General features: G+C 45.3%; 1 protein-coding gene across 3 annotated transcripts in view; it reads left to right on the top strand.

Moving 5' to 3' along the window:
- The window catches only part of LOC138638118 (probable cation-transporting ATPase 13A4), a 900,755-nt gene that overhangs the window by 205,929 nt on the left and 670,813 nt on the right, over window positions 1–24,013 (top strand). For all 3 annotated transcript variants that reach the window (XM_069727142.1, XM_069727140.1, XM_069727141.1), the window contains exon 8: window positions 33–105. In XM_069727142.1, the coding sequence (XP_069583243.1) occupies window positions 33–105 (73 nt within the window). The remainder of the gene's footprint in view (window positions 1–32; window positions 106–24,013) is intronic.

Below are 24,013 nucleotides of genomic sequence, written 5' to 3'. Positions count from 1 at the left end.
AATAAATAAATACACATCTTTTTTCATTTTAGCAATCAGTCAAACTGCACAGAATGTCAGCATCCTTCAACAGCATTTTGGTTTCAGTGCTTCAAAAAAATGGAGGTAACAGTTACAGAGAATATTAATTTACTGATCAGTAATATGTAGCTGTGTAGTAGTGTGGGTCAGTAGTTTTCTCTCTTTTTAATTTTTAAACTTACAAAAGTACATTGAAACAAATATGTTAAAGTATAATTATGTAAAAGTAGTACAATCTGGTACAAAATACAGAAAGAAAAAAGTATCTTATACACATTAATCTAGGTATTGTGTAAATTTGTCTTAAAAATAGGCAATGATTTCACAATAAAAGTTTTAACAACTTCTCAATAAACAAAAATAGCAATGCTCACTGTTTTTCTACCTCTACATCTCTGAATAAAAAAGCTGAATATACTGGTTATTAAATATCTCACTTAATAGTTTAGTAGTCTGGAGTTCAAATTGTCCAAAAAGTGAGTGAGTGAGTGAGTGATTCCATACTGCAGAGTATCTCAACACCCTCACTGACAAACCTGGGGTGATTTGCTGGTATCAGTGCAAATGTAGTAGTCTGCAGTTCAAATTGTCCAAAAAAAAAATCAGTAAACACATCTGTGCTGCAGAGTATCTCAACACACTCACAGATATTCCTGCTGTGTGTTACTGGTATCCATAATGCAGAGATTTTCAACACTTACTGACATTCCTGCTGTGGGTTGCTGATATCCTTGCAAATGGTCCGAAATGGATATTGTGATTGGAGCAAAACATATCCTATACTCTCTGTAAAGGACTTCCAGTGTAGCTTGTAAAGCTGTCGGTGGAATTTGATAATTAGTTCTATAACTCCAAGTATCTTAGCCCCTTCCAGCCGTCAGCGCCGTAACAAACTAAAAGTTGCACAAACTGCTCTGTGATTCATGACCTCACCAAACTACAGAAGCTTAGAAGTACAAAAGGAAACCAGATCACTGTTGGCATAAGTTTGGTGAATCCCTTGCCACTTGAAGCAGCAGTATTGCATACATCTGTTTGGCAATAGTGATGAGTGAGTATGCTCATTACTTGAGTTTCTCCAAGCAGGCTCGGTTCGTCTCCGAGTATTTCGTCGTGCTCAGAGATTTATGCCAACTCAGCTGCATGATTTGCGGCTGCTAGACAGTTTGAATACATGTGGGGGGTTCCTGTTTGTTAGAGAATCTCCACATGTATTCATGCTGTCTAGCAGTCTCAAATCATGCAGCTGCGTCAACATAAACTAAATCTCCGAGCACGCTTAAATACTTGGAGACCACCTGAGTATGCTCGGAGAAACGTGAGTAAGGAGTATACTCGCTCATCACTAGTTGGGAGCGCTAAGTTTTACTTTCTGTTTCACAGTTTTTGTTTTTTTCATTCACAACTCCTTCTTTAAATCACCAGCGATTACTATAATCTTCAACAGTCCTGCAGTTGGTCACATACCATACATCATTTACATAACTAGCTTATGCAGTGATGGTTGCAATATATGGCGGAGCCCAGTAATTTGTTGTGTAGCAAGCACACAACTGATATATGACTAGAAAAGAGCAAATCATTTAAAATTCTAGTTCAGCAGATTTCATGACTTTATTGAGTTTGTTTTGCAACAAATTGATTTGTGAAACTCTATACTGCTAAGCCTCTAATTGCCTGAATAAGATGTGTGTAACATTATGGTTTATCTCAGGACTCTAATAAACCCCTCTTTTGCACTTTAACACAAATACAGCTTTAATAAGGTCCAATAGACTTTAGAATATATAGATATCAATAAAAGGTTGGTAATTGGTTGTAACTTGCAGCACATTTAATAATAAATAACACAAAACAAATGTTCATGCTTTTATAATTAAAAAAAGTCAAAAAATATCACTTTTAGCCTTTTAAGAAGATCAGGCACACCATTCAGTCCTTCCCTTTATATCCATGAGAATAGCTCTAATTTCATGCATGGGGCCCAAATCAGCATTCAAATCCCTAGTCCTATAGTCTACAGCAAACCTAATTGCATTTGCATTTTTTTTTACATAATATATGCAGGTATTGGATTTGATGATGGACATTCCATTCTTGTAGCTACACCACTGTATCTGTGTATCCCATCAATTTTGGATGGTCTTGTGGTGTCCAGACCATGGAAATCTGAGAATCGGGGTTGTATTCCTCAATTGAGCATCCTCTCAATCCATGTGACTCAGTGCCAAGAGCTGACACTGTTGAATGAAGAACATGTATTGCAGAATTATAATGTTGTAGCTAAAGAACCATAGAATGGTAGAGTTGGAAGGGACCTCCTGGGTCATCTGGTCCAACCCCCTGCTCAAAGCAGAGTTCACTAAATCATCCCAGAAAGATGTCTGTCCAGCCTCTGCTTGAAGACTTCCATGGAAGGAGAAATCACCACCTCTCGTTGCAGCCTGTTCTACTCATGAATTACCCTGTCAAAAAGTTTTTATAATATCTAATCTGTGTCTCCTAACATTCAGTTCCATCCCATTGCTTCTAGTCTTTCCTTGGGCAAATGAGAATGAAGATGATCCTTCTACAATGTGACTGTCATGATCGATGTTTGGATCTGTGGCAGATCTGGTTCCCCTCTGATTTAAACCTTTTTTCCATTCTGGTCATTGGGAGTTAATGCAGTTCCCCCCCCCCCCGGTGGCTGCTGGTGTTATTTCATTGCATTGCTGCTGGTTCAGCTGATGTTTGTAACCACTCCCACCATCCTTTATAAGGTCACCTGGTGCATCAGCTGACTGTTGGTTATACAGTTCCTTTCAGGAGACCGACCTCACAGTAGCAGCTCCCTGGTGTCAGCCAAGTCTGGTGTTTGGAGCTCAGTTGCTGTACTATCTGTGTTCTGGAGTCTGCAGCGGCGTGCAGAAGCTTTTGAGTTTTGTTACTTTGCAGTTTGTGCATTCACCTTTTGGTATCGTGTTCCCCTCACTCTCATATTGTTTATTCCTGTTTATTTGCTTTGTGGTGCTGTTTACACTGTTCACCTCATGGGGTGGGGGTTGGGGGTTTAGTTCAGGGTTTAACAGGAGACAGGGACAACAGGGACAGGTCGGTGACTTGGGCCTCCCTACCTTCAAGGGTACCCCCAAGTTAAGGAAAGACAGGGCTTCCCCTAGCCTGAGGGGCAGTTCAGGGGCCCAGATTCCTCATCTCCTGTTTTCCTATTTCTGCCACGTGACATTATAACCAACAGTTACTTTTTCTTTCTGTTGAGCCATGGCCCAAATGCAGGCCTTTGCCCAATTGCTACAGACTCTCACCGAGGAGTGTAAGGTTCTGCGGGGTGAGGTGGTGCAGCAGCTGCAGCAATTCTTGGGGTTTTGGGCCTCGGCTCAGGTACAGGCTCAACCAGAACCCAAGATATCTCTCCCAGACAAGTTCTCTGGAGGAAGAGATAAACTTTTGGTTTTTAAGGAGGCCTGCAAGTTGTACTTCAGGCTCCGCCCTCATTCATGAGGGAGTGAGGAACAACGGGTGGGTATCATCATTTCCCTTCCTAAGGGTGATCCCCATTCCTGGGCCTTCTCCCTGCCGACCGGTTCACTATCCCTACGGTCAGTGGACGAGTTTTTTACGGCTCTGGCTCTGGTGTATGGTGATCCAGATGGCATCTCCCTGGTGGAATCCAGACTCCGTAAGATCAAGCAGGGGGGTCAGCCGGCTGAGGAGTACTGTTCAGAGTTCAGGAGGTGTACCACAGACACACAGTGGAATGACCCTGCCATTAGGAGCCATTTTGTGCAGGGTCTGTCCCCTAAGTTGCAAGATACTCTGGTGCAGTGCACAGCCCCCAGGTCATTGGAGGCCGCCATGTCCTTTGCCATCTGGGTGGATAGATGCTTGAGGGAGAGGCATACACCAAATGTGCCCCCTATAGTCCTTGCTATGGAGGAGGACACACCTGGGCAGGCGGATGAACACATGCTGGTGGGAGGAGTTGGTTCCCAAACTGGTTTGCCTGTGGTTCACCATGGAGTGGGGCATGTTTCTACTGTGGGCAGACCGGTCTTTTTATCAATGTCTGCCCAGCATGTGCCAAAGTACCTGCACCATCTAAAGAGTCACGTCCTCCTGGTCGTGTGGAGGGAGGCGACCAGGGTGTGTATATTTCCTCCATTTTTTCATCTCAGTGTATCTTACCTGCTGAGGTGGTTATTGGTGGGGTAACTGAGAATATTCCGGTGCTTGTGGACAGTGGAGCAAGAGTTAATTTGGTGGATGCTCATTTTGTCCAGACCCATGGCCTGATGAGTAGGACGCTAGCAAAACCCTTAAGGGTCCAGGTCATTGACTCTGCTCCGCTCAGCCAGGGGAGCATTACACAAGTCGTAGACAGTATACATCTGCGTATAGGGGCTTGTCATGAAGAGTATTTATCATGATACATCTTGGAGGGCATACCAACTCCCATGGTTTTAGGACTCCCTTGGTTGAAAAGACATAACCCTGTCATAGACTGGCGGTCCAGGGAAGTAGTCAGCTGGGGTCAGTCGTGTAAGGACTGCTGCCCAGGAGCTATGATCTCTGCCGTTCTTTTAAAACCTACACCTTCCCCTTCAATGGGGGCAGCAGAGGTGCTGCCAGGGACTAGGGGCAAGACTTTACCCTCACTACAGGTTTACCCGGTGGGTCAGAGACCTCTAAGGAGGAGGGGTCAGATGAAGGTGGTGGTTCCCTCAGAGCATTGTGGGGGTGTGAGTGTAGTGACACAGGGGGACGCCTCTGTTGTCAATTCCTCAAAGAATTCTCTGTCCTGTGGCAAATGTTTGCATGGAAATAAACGATCAGGTCCGGACCTGTGTGTGAATGAGTACGTATGGGTGTCCACCAAAAACATCAGGTGGAAGTGTGCAACTGGGACCTGGAGTTCCAGGGTGATTGGGCCATATCGGGTGTTGGCCACTCTCAGCCCGGGGACTTTTCAGTTGGAGTTTCCCCCAGTTATGCATGTACACAACTCATCCCCCAGGTCGGCCCTCTGGAGGTTTGTGGCGCCATTGTTGGTGGCATTTTCATCAGGTCGCGTTTGCCATAAACCTGAGAGTCAGGTGCCTGACGAGGTGAACTCTAGTGGATCGATGCATCCTCATCGTAGGTAGGTCTGGTGAGGTCTGATGTTGAATGTCCAGAGGCCATTCAATGAAAGGGTGGTACTGTCACAACCCATGTTTGGATCTGTGGCAGATCTGGTTTCCCTCTGATTTATACCCTTTTTCCTTTCCTGTCATTTGGGGTTAATGCAGTTCCCCCCCCCCCCGGTGGCCGCTGGTGTTATTGCATTGCATTGCTGCTGGGTCAGCTGATGTTTGTGACCACTCCCACCATCCTTTATAAGGTCACCTGGTGCATCAGCTGACTGTTGGTTATACAGTTCCTTTCAGGAGACCGACCTCACAGTAGCAGCTCCCTGGTGTCAGCCAAGTCTGGTGTTTGGAGCTCAGTTGCTGTACTATCTGTGTTCTGGAGTCTGCAGCGGCGTGCAGAAGCTAATATCTGAGTTTTGTTACTTTTTAGTTTATGCATTCACCTTTTGGTATCGTGTTCCCCTCACTCTCATATTGTTTATTCCTGTTTATTTGCTTTGTGGTGCTGTTTACACTGTTCACCTCCTGGGGTGGGGGTTGGGGGTTTAGTTCAGGGTTTAACACTAGACAGAGACAGGTCGGTGACTTGGGCCTCCCTACCTTCAAGGGTACCCCCAAGTTAAGAAATGACAGGGCTTCCGCTAGCCTGAGGGGCAGTTCAGGGTCCCAGACTCCTCATCTCCTGTTTTCCTATTTCTGCCACGTGACAGTGACAGCCCTTGAGATATTTGTAGACACTTATTAAATGTCCTCTCAGTCTTCCTTTTTGCAAGCTAAACATTCCCAAATCCTGTAACCGTAAACCATTCATATAGTACATGGTTTGCAGACTGGTCACCATTCTGGTCGCTCTTCTCTGAACTTGCTCGAGTTTGTTGATGTATTTTTTGAAATGTGGTGCCCAAAATTGGACACAGTATTCCAAATGAGGTCTGACTAAAGAGTAGTAGAGGGCAATACTGATTTCACATGATCTAGACTGTATGCTTCTGTTACTACATCCCAGAATTTCATTTGCTTTTTTTTGCTGCTGCATCACACTGTTGACTTATGTTTAGTCTGTGATCTAGTAGTATACCAAAGTCTTTTTCACATGTGCTGTTGCTCAGCCCTATTCCTCCAATTCTGTATATGCTTTTTTCATTTTTATTGCCCAGATGTAGTACTTTGCATTTTCCCTGTAAAAAAAATCCATTCTGTTATTTGCTGCCCATTGCTCATTTATTTTTTATCTTTTTGAATCCTCACTCTCTCTTCTCTAGTAATAGCTATCCCTCCTAGCTTTGTGTCATTAGCAAATTTAATCAGTGTACCCTCAATTCCTTCATCTATTCTAAATCATTGATAAAGATGTTGAACAATACAGGGCCCAGGACAGAACCCTGTGCTACCCCACTTGAGACATTCTTCCAACTGGATGTGCAGCCATTTACAACCACTCTTTGGGTCCGATCACTAATCCAGTTATGAATCCACATAGCAGTTGCCTTGTCCATTCCATGCTTAGTCATTTTTTTCAATAAGGATGGTATCAGATACTTTGTCAAATTCTTTGCTGAAGTCAAGATATACTACATTTACAGCATTTCCCTGATATAGCAGGATTTTGGGGCTATGCTTCAGCAAGGCTGGAATTGGGCAGGTTGTTCTTTGTGAAGGACGAATAAATCAAGTCGCATACAATGTTATCCTGGAAAAACAGTTGATTCCTTCTGCTCAGGTAATGCTCCCCAACTCTGAGGACTGTTTTTTCCTGCAGGACAATGTGCCATGCCACACAGCTAGGCCAATCAAGGTGTGGCTGAAGGACCACCACATCAAATCCCTGTCATGGCCATCTCCAGGCCTGAACCCCATTGAAGAATGACCTCGGGTAGATCAAAACATCCAACACTGTGGAGACACCATCACTAGGGTTGAGCGAAACGGGTCATTCATTTTCATAAGTCGCCGACTTTTGGCAAAGTCGGGTTTCATGAAACCCGACCCGATCCCTGTGTGGGGTCGGCCATGCGGTACGCGACTTTCACGCCAAAGTCGCGTTTCAATGACACGAAAAGCGCCATTTCTCAGCCAATGAAGGTGGACGCAGAGTGTGGGCAGCGTGATGACATAGGTCTCAGTCCCCACCATCTTAGGCTGGGTTCACACTGCATTGTGTGAACCCGTTTAACGAACTATGTTACACCGCGGCATTACGCGGTGTAACGTAGTCCGTTAACGCCGCCATTACAAGCAATGGCGAGCGCATCGCTAGCGCACGCCCACAATGGTCGTGCGCTAGCGATGTGCCGTCATTGAGTGCCGGACCCGAGACGCCGCCTGCAGCGTTTCCGGGTCCGTCACTGCTAGCTCGCTGCTAGCGCAGATGGAGCTAGCAGAAGCTCCATCTGCGCTAGCGCTGTGCAAGTGCCGGCACTTGCGTTAGTGCAGTCCGTTTAACGGATATGTTGAACGGACTGCACTAACGTAGTGTGAACCTAGCCTTAGAGAAGGGCATTGCAGTGATTGGCTTGTTTCTGCGGCATCACAGGGGCTATAAAGGGGCGTTCCCGCCGACCGCCATCTTACTGCTGCTGATCTGAGCATAGGGAGAGGTTGCTGCCGCTTCGTCAGAAGCAGGGATAGCATTAGGCAGGGTCCATTAACCCCCAAACAGCTTGTGTTGTAGCGATTTCCACTGTCCAACACCACCTTTTCTTAGCAGGGACAGTGGAGGCTACATTTTTTTTCCTCAGCGCTGTAGCTCATTGGGCTGCCCTAGAAGGCTCCCTGATAGCTGCATTGCTGTTTGTACACCGCTGTGCAAACCAACTGCTTTTTTCAAAGCACAAATCCTGTTGTTCCTTCCTTTCTGCACAGCTATCTTGTTTGTTTGTCCTCACTGTTGACTTTTTTTGTTCAGCAGTCCACTCCTTGTTATTGCTGGCTGCCATACATTGCTGAGATTACTGCAGGGAGATAGTAATTGTAGTACAGTCCCTTTTTTTTTGTTTGTTTCGTTATATCTCTTCAAGCCACTTTCTGCCACAGAAAATAGACTCTAATACAGTGGGAAAGACACGGAATACAAAACAGGCAAAGTCTAGCATCCCCTCTACACATGATGTCCAAACATAATGTACGTGAGGGGTAACTAACGCCTGTATACGGAATGTAAAATAGCCAAAGCAACAAACCACAAAAGAAAAGGTGCAAAAAATGTCCAAAATAGACAAAATCTTTAATAAATATATACATATCAAAACAAGGAATACAGAAGCAGTGGGTTAAAAATAGCAGATGTCATGTACAGAACGCATGGGGCATGACCACAAACCCACACAAATCAGCAGACTGGAAAAAACTCAGTAAAAGTACCGGATGCTGCCTAGTTATTACATGCTTTATATAGGAGATCACAGAGCTCCCTAATAGTTACATGCTCCATATAAAAGATCTCGGAGCGTGCTGCATATAACACACAGGAGCCTGTATCAGTAAATGGCAGAAAAAGAGTATGCCAATAAAAAAAAGAAATAAACCAAATACAAAAGGTATCTTACCAGCTGCTGACGTGGGGAGAGTGTCTGCTCCAAACCCACCCCAACGCGCGTTTCGGAGATGTCCTTCCTCAGGGGGCGTGTCTAGTCAGTCACCAAAGGGGGTTTATATATATAATATGTAGTGCCAAGTAACCAATGCGCACAAGCGCTAGAGAATACGGGCATCAGACCGCCACCGGAAAGCACGGGCCCATGCGATCCGGCGCCAGGCCGCAACCCGGAAGTATCGAGTAAGCTAACAACCAACTGCGCATGACCGGAAGTATACGCATGGCCATATTGAAACCAGGGACGCCGCAATATAGATGAAATTACAAAGCTATCAAGGACCGGAAGTGCAGGTGCGGCCATATTACAGAAGGGAAAACACTGCCAATACATGGCGCTACAATATAACACCCTGTGCGTGTATTAAAATAAAAATACAAAGTGCGATAAGGCTCCACCTAATACCACCAATAATACCGGTAGGTAGATAGTTACTATATCGCCACCAATATTACAGGACTACATAATGTACATGTATAAATGCAAAAAGATCATATACAGTATGTACCTTACACATTATATAGTAACACGCACATATCACATAATCTATTAATCCGTGCAGTACGTGACATATGTACCAACCAGAAATACAAAACATATCATAGATAATAATAATATATATAATTTGTCTAGTTGGTAAATAAATAACAAGAAGGTTAGATGATAAATATAAAATGTAGCTGGAGCAGAGCGACACAGATTATTCAATGTATAGATATAGCACATACGCTGAATCTAACTATATGAGTACACCCAAGGGGTAATAGTAAAACACCAAGTACAGGGTACAGAAAAAGTCGCACACATGATTGATCCAACGCTGTTCATGCACCCAACCGGAACTGGATAGCAGATGAATGACAGGACAACAGGCGTAATGGTGCTATAAAAATAAAAAAGAATAGTGAAAATAAAATAGAACACAAATACAAAAACAATATAAAAACCAATACAGAGATCCGCATAAATAGCCAACTCAAGAAAGCGATTCACAGAAAAGGGACAAATGAAAGACACTCATTAAGGCCATGTGGATGTACGGTGTTCAGCTGCCAGATCCATCTGGCCTCCATCTGACTGAGACGTTTCGATAGATTCCCACCAAGTATATTGAGCTTAATGCAATCAATCCCGCGTACTTGAAAAAGAGCACTATTACAATTGTGTAATTGCTTGAAATGGCGGGGAATGGTTTTAAGAGTGGCCGGTTCCGCGTGCGTGGCCGCCGCCTCAATGCCCAAAACGTGTTCCCTGATGCGGACTTTGAGCTGTCTCGATGTGAGGCCTATATATATAAGGCCGCACGGACATGTAGCAGAATATACAACATATCTAGTTGTGCATGTTATATGATGGGTAATTTTATAGATCTTAGTCCCATCAGAATTACTAAACATATCAGCTCGGTCCACATTAGGGCAAGCGACGCAGCCTCCACACGGAACACAGCCAACCCTCCAGGGGAATCTATCAAGAAATGTTGTTTTATGATATTTGTCATAATGACTGGAGACCAGAAGATCATGCAGATTCCTACCCCGTCTATAAGCCACAGATGGTTTGTCTGGAATAATTTTGGCAAGTGTGGCATCCACTTTTAGTATAGGCCAAGCATTAAGAATAGCGGAATAGACCCTGTCGGACTGCGAGTTGAAAGTAGTGACAAAACGTGTCACTTGTTTATTCGAGGAGGATTGAGACCGTGAATGATCATATAGAAGGTCATGCCTGGAGGAATGTTTGGCCCTATGGTATGCCCTTTTAAGCACACGACGGCTGTATCCCCTAGCAAGAAAGCGTTGTTTTAGTTCCTCCGCCCTATATTCAAAATCAGCCTCCGTGGAACAAATCCTCCGGATGCGTAGAAACTGACCAATAGGGACAGACCTAATCATGTGTCCAGGGTGACCAGGTGTGGCATGAAGGAGGGAATTTGTGGCAGTTGCTTTCCTGAATACATCTGACTGTAGCAAGCCACAAGAATCCCTCCTTATAGTCACATCTAGGAAATCAAGTGTCTTGTCACTTGAACAGAAGGTCAAATGGATGTTACGGTCGTTGCTATTCAGAGGATCAATGAACTGCGCAAGGTCGACCGGAGTGCCCTGCCAGACAAAAAAGATATCGTCGATATAGCGTGTCCATAACAGGACACGCTCGATCGACCCCAATCTGTCAGACAGGAAGAGGTCCCTCTCCCACAGCCCCAGGAAGAGCCCGGCATAGGACGGCGCAAAGGCCGCCCCCATGGCGGTCCCCTGGAGCTGTAGGTAGAAGCACCCCTTAAAAATAAAGAAATTATGTGTGAGGGCGAACTCTAACAGCTCCAGCAGAAGAGTGCGGATACCAATGGACAGAGATGACATGTCCAAAAAATATTTCACAGCCGCTAAGCCATCACTGTGTTTGATGTTTGTATATAATGACTCTACATCTGCTGAAGCCATCAGAGAATCACCTGTTGTGAATTCTGTGGCAGAGCTCCCTCCTGTGGTCACAAGTGGTACTTCGGCTGATTCTCTCTGTGAGCTTCCGTTGTTGGAGGGAAGTGGTACTGCGGCTTCTGAGTTTCCTCCCTCAGGTGATGTGGTGAGGTCGTTAGGTGCTGCTCTACTTAACTCCACCTAGTGCTTTGATCCTGGCTTCCTGTCAATGTTCCAGTATTGGACTTGTTTTCCTCCTGGATCGTTCCTGTGGCCTGCTGCTCTGCATAGCTAAGTTTTCCTTTGCTATTTTGTTTGCTTTTCTTCTGTCCAGCTTATCTATTTGTTTGCTGGAAGCTCTGGGACGCAGAGGGTGTACCTCCGTGCCATTAGTTCGGTACGGAGGGTCTTTTTGCCCCCTTTGCGTGGTTTTTAGGGTTTTGTGTTGACCGCAAAGTTACCTTTCCTATCCTCGCTCTGTTCAGAAAGTTGGGCCTCACTTTGCTAAATCTATTTCATCTCTACGTTTGTCTTTTCATCTTACTCACAGTCATTATATGTGGGGGGCTGCCTTTTCCTTTGGGGTAGTTCTCTGAGGCAAGGTAGGCTTATTTTCTATCTTCAGGCTAGCTAGTTTCTCAGGCTGTGCCGAGTTGCATAGGTAGCGTTAGGCGCAATCCACGGCTGCCTCTAGTGTTGTTGGATAGGATTAGGGATTGCGGTCAACAGAGTTCCCACGTCTCAGAGCTCGTTCTATGTTTTTGGATTATTGTCAGATCACTGTATGTGCTCTGACCTCTATGTTCACTGTGGTACTGAATTGCCTAATCATAACAGTACAGGAAGCCAAAGTACTAATGATTCTCAATAGAGGGAAAAAAGAAGTTCTGAGACCATTTTTTTTTCTCTGCACTGTGTTTTGCCTTTTTTTTCCCCTAGACATTTGGGTGGTTCAGGACACAGGTGTAGCAATGGACATTAGAAGTCTGTCTTCATGTGTGGATCAGCTCTCGGCAAGAGTACAAAAGATTCAAGACACTATTGATCAGAAATCTATGTTAGAACCAAGAATTCCTATTCCTGATTTGTTTTTTGGTGATAGAACTAAGTTTCTGAGTTTCAAAAATAATTGTAAACTATTTCTGGCCTTGAAACCTCGCTCCTCTGGTGATCCAGTTCAACAGGTTTTGATCATAATTTCTTTTTTGCGTGGCGACCCTCAGGACTGGGCATTTTCTCTTGCGCCAGGAGATCCTGCATTAAGTAATATCGATGCGTTTTTCCTGGCGCTCGGATTGCTGTACGATGAGCCTAATTCTGTGGATCAGGCAGAAAAAAATTTGCTGGCTCTTTGTCAGGGTCAGGATGAGATAGAGTTATATTGTCAGAAATTTAGAAAGCGGTCCGTGCTCACTCAATGGAATGAATCTGCGCTGGCAGCTATGTTCAGAAAGGGTCTCTCTGAAGCCCTTAAGGATGTCATGGTGGGATTTCCTATGCCTGCTGGTTTGAATGAGTCTATGTCTTTGGCCATTCAGATTGGTCGACGCTTGCGTGAGCGTAAATCTGTGCACCATTTGGCGGTATTACCTGAGCTTAAACCTGAGCCTATGCAGTGCGATAGGACTTTGACCAGAGTTGAACGGCAAGAACACAGACGTCTGAATGGGCTGTGTTTCTACTGTGGTGATTCCACTCATGCTATCTCTGATTGTCCTAAGCGCACTAAGCGGTTCGCTAGGTCTGCCACCATTGGTACAGTACAGTCAAAATTTCTTCTGTCCGTTACCTTGATCTGCTCTTTGTCATCGTATTCTGTCATGGCATTTGTGGATTCAGGCGCTGCCCTGAATTTGATGGACTTGGAGTATGCTAAGCATTGTGGGTTTTTCTTGGAGCCCTTGCAGTGTCCTATTCCATTGAGAGGAATTGATGCTACGCCTTTGGCCAAGAATAAGCCTCAGTACTGGACCCAGCTGACCATGTGCATGGCTCCTGCACATCAGGAGGTTATTCGTTTTCTGGTGTTGCATAATCTGCATGATGTGGTCGTGTTGGGGTTGCCATGGCTACAAGTCCATAATCCAGTATTAGATTGGAAATCCATGTCGGTGTCCAGCTGGGGTTGTCAGGGGGTACATGGTGATGTTCCATTTCTGTCAATTTCATCATCCACCCCTTCTGAGGTTCCAGAGTTCTTGTCTGATTACCGGGATGTATTTGATGAGCCCAAGTCCAATGCCCTACCTCCGCATAGGGATTGTGATTGTGCTATCAATTTGATTCCTGGTAGTAAGTTCCCAAAAGGCCGATTGTTTAATTTATCTGTGCCTGAGCATGCCGCTATGCGCAGTTATGTGAAGGAGTCCCTGGAGAAGGGGCATATTCGCCCGTCATCGTCGCCATTAGGAGCAGGGTTCTTTTTTGTAGCCAAGAAGGATGGTTCGCTGAGACCTTGCATAGATTACCGCATTCTAAATAAGATCACGGTTACATTTCAGTACCCCTTGCCGTTGTTATCTGATTTGTTTGCTCGGATTAAGGGGGCTAGTTGGTTCACCAAGATAGATCTTCGTGGTGCGTATAATCTTGTGCGAATTAAGCGAGGCGATGAATGGAAAACTGCATTTAATACGCCCGAGGGTCATTTTGAGTATCTAGTAATGCCATTCGGACTTGCCAATGCTCCATCAGTGTTTCAGTCCTTTATGCATGACATCTTCCGAGAGTACCTGGACAAATTCCTGATTGTGTACTTAGGCGAACTGAAGACCGCGCTCACGAGGTAGATTTTAGGTTTTTTATTGAAGCCTACGCGTTTCAAGAGGTTTCTTACTCTCTTCTTCAGGGCATATCTATATATAAATATGCCCTGAAGAAGAGAGTAAGAAAGCTCTTGAAACGCGTAGGCTTCAATAAAAAACCTAAAATCTACCTCGTGAGCGCGGTCTTCAGTTCGCCTAAGACTACTACCCTCAATATCCTTTTGAATTTTTGTGGAGACCTGCTGCTACGGTTATGCCTTCATGGGAGTTGTGACCTTTGGTTCACAACTGAAATAGGTGAGCACATTTCCTGCAAAGGATTGTATTCTTTCAAATATAGTGAGACACATTGGGGGCGCCTTGTGTTTTTTTTTTTTTTTTCCTTGATTGTGTACTTGGATGACATTTTGATCTTCTCGGATGATTGGGAGTCTCATGTGAAGCAGGTCAGAACGGTTTTTCAGGTCCTGCGTGTTAATTCTTTGTTTGTGAAGGGATCAAAGTGTCTCTTTGGTGTGCAGAAGGTTTCATTTTTGGGGTTCATCTTTTCCCCGTCTACTATCGAGATGGATCCTGTTAAGGTCCAAGCCATCCATGTTTGGACTCAGCCGACATCTCTGAAAAGTCTGCAAAGGTTCCTGGGCTTTGCTAATTTTTATCGTCGCTTCATCTGCAATTTTTCTAGTATTGCTAAACCATTGACCGATTTGACCAAGAAGGGTGCTGATGTGGTCAATTGGTCTTCTGCTGCTGTGGAAGCATTTCAAGAGTTGAAGCGTCGTTTTTCTTCTGCCCCTGTGTTGTGTCAACCAGATGTTTCGCTTCCGTTCCAGGTCGAGGTTGATGCTTCTGAGATTGGAGCAGGGGCTGTTTTGTCGCAGAGAGGTTCTGATTGCTCAGTGATGAAACCGTGCGCCTTCTTTTCCAGGAAGTTTTCGCCTGCTGAGCGAAATTATGATGTGGGCAACCGAGAGTTGCTGGCCATGAAGTGGGCATTCGAGGAGTGGCGTCATTGGCTTGAAGGAGCTAAGCATCGCGTGGTGGTCTTGACTGATCATAAGAACTTGACTTATCTCGAGTCCGCCAAGCGCTTGAATCCTAGACAAGCTCGTTGGTCGTTGTTTTTTGCCCGTTTTGACTTTGTGATTTCATACCTTCCGGGCTCTAAAAATATGAAGGCGGATGCTCTGTCTAGGAGTTTTGTGCCCGACTCTCCGGGTGTATCTGAGCCGGCGGGTATCCTCAAAGAGGGAGTAATTGTGTCTGCCATCTCCCCTGATTTGCGGCGAGTGCTGCAAAAATTTCAGGCTAATAAACCTGATCATTGTCCAGCGGAGAAACTGTTTGTCCCTGATAGGTGGACGAATAAAGTTATCTCTGAGGTTCATTGTTCGGTCTTGGCTGGTCATCCTGGAATCTTTGGTACCAGAGAGTTAGTGGCTAGATCCTTTTGGTGGCCATCTCTGTCGCGGGATGTGCGTACTTTTGTGCAGTCCTGTGGGATTTGTGCTCGGGCTAAGCCCTGCTGTTCTCGTGCCAGTGGGTTGCTTTTGCCCTTGCCAGGCCCGAAGAGGCCTTGGACACATATCTCTATGGATTTTATTTCAGATCTTCCCGTTTCTCAAAAGATGTCAGTCATTTGGGTGGTCTGTGATCGCTTTTCTAAGATGGTCCATTTGGTACCCTTGTCTAAATTGCCTTCCTCCTCTGATTTGGTGCCATTGTTCTTCCAGCATGTGGTTCGTTTACATGGCATTCCAGAGAATATCATTTCTGACAGAGGTTCCCAGTTTGTTTCGAGGTTTTGGCGAGCCTTTTGTGGTAGGATGGGCATTGACTTTTCTTTTTCCTCGGCTTTCCATCCTCAGACTAATGGCCAGACCGAACGAACCAATCAGACCTTGGAAACATATCTGAGATGTTTTGTTTCTGCTGATCAGGATGACTGGGTGTCCTTTTTGCCTTTGGCTGAGTTCGCCCTTAATAATCGGGCTAGCTCGGCTACCTTGGTTTCGCCATTTTTCTGCAACTCTGGGTTCCTTCCTCGTTTCTCGTCAGGACAGGTTGAGTCTTCGGACTGTCCTGGTGTGGATACTGTGGTGGACAGGTTGCAGCTGATTTGGACTCAGGTAGTGGACAATTTGACCTTGTCCCAGGAGAAGGCTCAACGTTTTGCTAATCGCAGACGCTGTGTGGGTCCCCGACTTCGTGTTGGGGATCTGGATTGGTTATCTTCTCGTCATATTCCTATGAAGGTTTCCTCTCCTAAGTTTAAACCTCGTTTCATTGGTCCGTATAGGATTTCTGAGGTTCTTAATCCTGTGTCTTTTCGTCTGACCCTTCCAGATTCTTTTTCCATACATAAAGTATTCCACAGGTCATTGTTGCGGAGATACGTGGCACCTATGGTTCCTTCTGTTGACCCTCCTGCCCCGGTTTTGGTGGAGGGGGAGTTGGAGTATATTGTGGAGAAGATTTTGGATTCTCGTGTTTCAAGACGGAAACTCCAGTATCTGGTTAAGTGGAAGGGTTATGCTCAGGAAGATAATTCCTGGGTCTTTGCCTCTGATGTCCATGCTCCCGATCTTGTTCGTGCCTTTCATGTGGCTCATCCTGGTCGTCCTGGGGGCTCTGGTGAGGGTTCGGTGACCCCTCCTCAAGGGTGGGGTACTGTTGTGAATTCTGTGGCAGAGCTCCCTCCTGTGGTCACAAGTGGTACTTCGGCTGATTCTCTCTGTGAGCTTCCGTTGGTGGAGGGAAGTGGTACTGCGGCTTCTGAGTTTCCTCCCTCAGGTGATGTGGTGAGGTCGTTAGGTGCTGCTCTACTTAACTCCACCTAGTGCTTTGATCCTGGCTTCCTGTCAATGTTCCAGTATTGGACTTGTTTTCCTCCTGGATCGTTCCTGTGGCCTGCTGCTCTGCATAGCTAAGTTTTCCTTTGCTATTTTGTTTGCTTTTCTTCTGTCCAGCTTATCTATTTGTTTGCTGGAAGCTCTGGGACGCAGAGGGTGTACCTCCGTGCCATTAGTTCGGTACGGAGGGTCTTTTTGCCCCCTTTGCGTGGTTTTTAGGGTTTTGTGTTGACCGCAAAGTTACCTTTCCTATCCTCGCTCTGTTCAGAAAGTTGGGCCTCACTTTGCTAAATCTATTTCATCTCTACGTTTGTCTTTTCATCTTACTCACAGTCATTATATGTGGGGGGCTGCCTTTTCCTTTGGTGTATTTCTCTGAGGCAAGGTAGGCTTATTTTCTATCTTCAGGCTAGCTAGTTTCTCAGGCTGTGCCGAGTTGCATAGGTAGCGTTAGGCGCAATCCACGGCTGCCTCTAGTGTTGTTGGATAGGATTAGGGATTGCGGTCAACAGAGTTCCCACGTCTCAGAGCTCGTTCTATGTTTTTGGATTATTGTCAGATCACTGTATGTGCTCTGACCTCTATGTTCCCTGTGGTACTGAATTGCCTAATCATAACAATCACCCTCAAGATATAGTCTGTCGACCCTGTGCAGAAAGTCCCCTGTATCCTTCAGGAAAGAATAGAGGCCCATAACTAAAGGTTGAAGATAATAATCTATCCATTTATTAGTATTTTCCAAGAAATTACCAACCCCAGAAATAATGGGTCTGCCAGGTGGTGTGGCAGAATTTTTGTGAATCTTAGGGAGTAGGTACATAGTCGAAATTGTAGGCTCAGGAACCACCAAGGCAAATGCAAGATCTTTGGTTATAATGTCGTCATCAAGAGCCCTTTGGATAATCATTTCCAACTGAGATGAATAAGCCGAGAGGGGGTTATAGGAAAGTTTCCTATAACATGTTGTATTATGGAGTTGACGAAAAGCCTCCCTCTCGTACATCTCTCGGGGCCATAAGACAACATTACCCCCCCTATCAGCAGGCTTCAAAATAATATTGGGCAGTTCCTGGAGATATTTTAACCTACTCCTCTCATTTTTATTAAGATTATCCTTGATAGAAAATTTCGGGATTCTATATAACTCTGCCACCACCACCTGGGCAAACAACTCAATGTTTGCACATGCAGATAATGGGGGGAATTTCTTGGAAGGTGGGCGAATGGAAGGAGGAACCTTACCTCCGTCTCCCACGTGCTCAATGGCTAGTTCTTCAAGTATTCTTAGGACCTCTTGTTCCTCCTCTGTTGGAAAAAAGGAATTAAGTGTGTTGTTAAAAAAATACCTCTTAAAGAGCAACGACCGTGCGAAGATATGTAAATCCTTAATTGTTGAAAATAAATCAAAGCAGGATGTGGGAACATATGAAAGACCCCTCCCCAAAAGACTCAAATCAGCCTCAGAAAGCGTGAGATCACTTAGGTTGATCACTGTTATGATCTGGTGGTTTAGGAGCAACATGGGACGAGCTCTGAAGGAGGTGGTATCTGTACTGACCGCAAACCCTGAACCTAGCAGCGCAACTAGAAATAGTAGTGGGGGGTACCTGACACTCCCTAGACCCCTGGGCACAGCCTAAGATCTAACTTCCCCTAAAGATGGAAACAGGAAACCTATCTTGCCTCAGAGAAAATTCCCAAAGGAAAGATAGCCCCCCACAAATATTGACGGTGAGAGGAGGGAAAATAACATACGCAGAAATGAAATCAGATTTTAGCATAGGAGGCCATACTAGCTAGATAGATAGGACAGGACAGGATACTGTGCGGTCAGTATTAAAAACTACAAAAAATCCACACAGAGTTTACAAAAATCTCCACAACTGACTAAAGGTGTGGAGGGTAAATCTGCTTCCCAGAGCTTCCAGCTAACAGAAATAATCCATACTGACAAGCTGGACAAACATAGAATGCACAGAACAATAAGTCCACAACATGTGGACAGAAATGAGCAAAGCCAGGACTTATCTTTGCTGAACTGGTCAGGAAATCAGGGAAATCCAAGCAGAGATGTGAATCCAACCAGGAAACATTGACAAGTGGCACTGGCTGAAGGGAAGAGCCAGGAATAAAAGCCGAGCAGAAAGACAATTAGTGGAAGCAGCTGCAGACTGCTAAATCCAAGGAGCAGCCATTCCACTTAAAACCACCGAAGGGAGCCCAAGAGCAGAACTCACAAAAGTGCCACTTACAACCACCGGAGGGAGCCCAAGAGCGGAATTCACAACAGTACCCTCACCAGAGCTCCCAGGCCGATCACGACGAGCCAAATGAAAAGCATGAACCAAATCGGTGGCATGGACATCGGAGGCAACAACCCAAGAATTATCCTCCTGACCATAACCCTTCCACTTGACAAGATAATGAAGCCTCCGCCTCGAAAAACGAGAATCCAAAATGTTCTCAACCTCATATTCCAACTCTCCCTCAACCAACACCGGGGCAGGAGGATCAACCGAGGGAACAACGGGCACCACATATCTCCGCAACAAAGATCTATGGAAAACATTATGAATGGCTAAAGAGGCTGGAAGAGCAAAACGAAAAGACACAGGATTGATAATCTCAGAAATCTTATAAGGACCCGAGGCTTAAACTTAGGGGAAGAAACCTTCATAGGAACATGACGAGAAGACAACCAAACCAAATCCCCCACACGAAGCCGGGGACCAACACACCGACGGAGGTTAGCAAAACGTTGAGCCTTTTCCTGAGACAACGTCAAATTGTCCACCACATGAGTCCAAATCTGCTGCAGCCTGTCCACCACAGAATCCACACCAGGACAATCAGAAGGCTCAACCTGCCCCGAAGAAAAACGAGGATGAAAACCAAAATTACAAAAGAAAGGTGAAACCAAAGTAGCCGAACTAGCCCTATTATTAAGGGCAAACTCGGCCAACGGCAAAAAAGTCACCCAATCATCCTGATCAGCAGACACAAAGCATCTCAAATAGGTTTCCAAGGTCTGATTAGTTCGCTCAGTTTGGCCATTAGTCTGAGGATGAAACGCCGAAGAAAAAGACAAATCAATGCCCATCCTAGCACAAAAGGTCTGCCAAAACCTAGAGACAAACTGAGAACCTCTATCAGACACAATATTCTCAGGAATGCCATGCAAACGAACCACATGATGAAAAAACAATGGAACCAAATCAGAGGAGGAAGGCAACTTAGGCAAACGTACCAGATGGACCATTTTAGAGAACCGGTCACAAACCACCCAGGTAACAGACATCTTCTGGGAAACAGGAAGATCCAAAATAAAATCCATGGAAATATGCGTCCAGGGCCTCTCAGGGACCGGCAAAAGCAAAATCAACCCACTAGCGCGGGAACAGCAAGGCTTGGCCCGGGTGCAAGTCCCACAGGACTGCACAAAAGCACGCACATCCCGCGACAAGGAAGGCCACCAAAAGGACCTAGCAACCAAATCTCTGGTACCAAAAATCCCAGGATGACCAGCCAACACTGAACAATGAACCTCAGAAATTACCTTACTTGTCCATCTATCAGGAACAAACAGCTTCCCCACTGGACAGCGATCAGGTCTATCAGCCTGAAATTCCTGAAGCACCCGCCGCAAATCAGGGGAGATGGCAGAAAGAATCACCCCTTCCTTAACAATGCCAACCGGCTCAAGGACTCCAGGAGAATCAGGCAAAAAACTCCTAGAGAGGGCATCAGCCTTAACATTCTTAGATCCTGGAAGATACGAGACCACAAAATCAAAACGGGAGAAAAACAGGGACCATCGAGCCTGTCTAGGGTTCAGCCGCTTGGCCGACTCGAGGTAAACAGATTCTTATGATCAGTCAAGACTACAATGCGGTGCTTGGCTCCCTCAAGCCAATATCGCCACTCCTCAAATGCCCACTTCATAGCCAACAACTCCCGATTGCCGACGTCATAATTGCGCTCTGCAGGCGAAAACTTTCTGGAAAAAAAAGCACACGGTTTCATCAAAGAACCATCAGAATTCATCTGAGACAAAACGGCCCCTGCCCCAATCTCAGAAGCGTCAACCTCAACCTGAAAAGGAAGAGAAACATCCGGCTGACGCAAAACAAGGGCAGAAGTAAATCGGCGTTTAAGCTCCTGAAAGGCCTCAACAGCCGCAGAGGACCAATTCGTCACATCAGCGCCTTTCTTCGTCAAATCTGTAAGGGGCTTAACCACACTGGAAAAGTTGGCAATGAAACGGCGATAGAAATTAGCAAAGCCCAAAAATTTCTGAAGACTCTTCACAGATTTGGGTTGAATCCAGTCATGAATGGCTTGGACCTTAACAGGATCCATTTCCATAGACGAGGGAGAAAAAATAAAACCCAAAAAAGAGACCTTCTGAACTCCGAATAGGCACTTAGACCCCTTCACAAATAAAGCATTATCACGAAGGATCTGGAACACCATCCTGACCTGTTTCACATGAGACTCCCAATCATCGGAAAAAATCTAAATATCATCCAAATATACAACCATGAATTAATCAAGATAATTGCGGAAAATATCATGCATGAAAGATTGGAACACAGATGGAGCATTAGAGAGCCCGAATGGCATCACAAGGTATTCAAAATGGCCTTCGGGCAAATTAAATGCAGTTTTCCATTCGTCACCCTGTTTAATACGAACAAGATTATATGCCCCTCGAAGGTCAATCTTAGTAAACCAACTAGCCCCCTTAATCCGAGCAAACAAATCAGAAAGCAAAGGCAAGGGGTATTGGAATTTGACCGTGATCTTATTAAGAAGACGATAATCTATACAGGGTCTCAAGGAGCCATCCTTCTTAGCAACAAAAAAGAAACCCGCTCCCAATGGTGACGAAGACGGCCGAATATGCCCCTTCTCCAAAGACTCCTTAACATAACTCCGCATGGCGGCATGCTCTGGCACAGACAGATTGAAAAGTCGGCCCTTAGGGAACTTGCAGCCAGGAATCAAGTTAATAGCACAATCACAGTCCCTGTGCGGTGGAAGGGAACTGGACTTGGACTCATCAAATACCTCCTGGAAATCCGACAAAAACTCAGGGACCTCAGAAGAGGGGGAAGAGGAAATTGACATCAAAGGAACGTTACTATGTACCCCTTGACAACCCCAACTAGTCACAGACATAGTTTTCCAATCCAGCACCGGATTATGTTCCTGTAACCATGGAAAACCCAGTACAACAACATCATGCAGGTTATGCAACACCAGAAAACGGCAATCTTCCTGATGTGCTGGAGCCATGTACATAGTCATCTGCGTCCAGTACTGAGTTTTATCCTTGGCCAATGGTGTAGCATCAATGCCCCTCAAAGGAATAGGGCTCTGCAAAGGCTGCAAGGAAAAACCACAGCGCCTGGCGAATTCTAAGTCCATTAAGTTCAGGGCAGCGCCTGAATCCACAAATGCCATGACAGAAAAAGACGACAATGAGCAAATCAGGGTCACAGATAAGAGAAATTTAGGCTGTATAGTACTGATGGTAACAGACCTAGCGACCCTCTTAGTACGCTTAGGGCAATCAGAAATAACATGAGCAGAATCACCACAGTAAAAACACAGCCTATTCTGACGTCTGAATTCCTGCCGTTCTGTTCTAGTCAAAATCTTATCACATTGCATAGGCTCAGGACTCTGCTCAGAGGACACTGCCATATGGTGCACAGCATTGCGCTCGCGCAGACGCCGATCAATCTGAATGGCTAGAGACATAGATTCGCTCAAACCAGCAGGCATAGGGAAGCCCACCATAACATTTTTAAGGGCTTCAGAAAGACCTTTTCTGAAAATTGCAGCCAGAGCCTCCTCATTCCATTTAGTGAGCACAGACCATTTTCTAAATTTCTGGCAGTATAATTCTGCCGCTTCCTGACTTTGACACAGGGCCAACAGGGTTTTTTCTGCATGATCCACAGAATTAGGTTCGTCATACAATAATCCAAGCGCTTGAAAAAATGCGTCTACATTCAGCAATGCTGGATCCCCTGATTCAAGGGAAAATGCCCAGTCTTGAGGGTCACCACGCAGCAAGGATATGATGATTTTAACTTGCTGAATGGGAACACCAGAAGAATGGGGTTTAAAAGCAAAAAACAATTTGCAGTTATTTTTAAAGTTCAAAAACTTGGATCTGTCCCCAGAAAACAAATCAGGAGTTGGAATTCTAGGCTCTAAAGCCGGAGTCTGGACAACATAATCTTGCATACTCTGTACTCTTGCAGCAAGTTGATCCACACGAGAAAACAAACCCTGAACATCCATGCCAGAGCATTAATCCTGAACCACCCAGAGATCCAGAGGAAAAAAAAGACAAAACAGAGCACAGAAAAAAAAATGGTTCAGAACTTTCTTTTCCTTCTTTTGAGATGCATTTAATTCATTTTTGGCCACTTGTACTGTTATGATCTGGTGGTTTAGGAGCAACATGGGACGAGCTCTGAAGGAGGTGGTATCTGTACTGACCGCAAACCCTGAACCTAGCAGCGCAACTAGAAATAGCCGTGGGGGGTACCTGACACTCCCTAGACCCCTCGGCACAGCCTAAGATCTAACTTCCCCTAAAGATGGAAACAGGAAACCTATCTTGCCTCAGAGAAAATTCCCAAAGGAACGATAGCCCCCCACAAATATTGACGGTGAGAGGAGGGGAAAATAACATACGCAGGAATGAAATCAGATTTTAGCATAGGAGGCCATACTAGCTAGATAGATAGGACAGGACAGGATACTGTGCGGTCAGTATTAAAAACTACAAAAAATCCACACAGAGTTTACAAAAATCTCCACAACTGACTAAAGGTGTGGAGGGTAAATCTGCTTCCCAGAGCTTCCAGCTAACAGAAATAATCCATACTGACAAGCTGGACAAACATAGAATGCACAGAACAATAAATCCACAACATGTGGACAGAAATGAGCAAAGCCAGGACTTATCTTTGCTGAACTGGTCAGGAAATCAGGGAAATCCAAGCAGAGATGTGAATCCAACCAGGAAACATTGACAAGTGGCACTGGCTGAAGGGAAGAGCCAGGAATAAAAGCCGAGCAGAAAGACAATTAGTGGAAGCAGCTGCAGACTGCTAAATCCAAGGAGCAGCCATTCCACTTAAAACCACCGGAGGGAGCCCAAGAGCGGAATTCACAACAGATCACCTTGTTATCTCGGTGCATTTTAGA

This window comes from Ranitomeya imitator, chromosome 5 (genome assembly GCF_032444005.1).
Source record: "Ranitomeya imitator isolate aRanImi1 chromosome 5, aRanImi1.pri, whole genome shotgun sequence".
Taxonomy (NCBI): Eukaryota; Metazoa; Chordata; class Amphibia; order Anura; family Dendrobatidae; genus Ranitomeya; species Ranitomeya imitator.
This window is presented reverse-complemented; position numbering and strand designations above follow the sequence as displayed.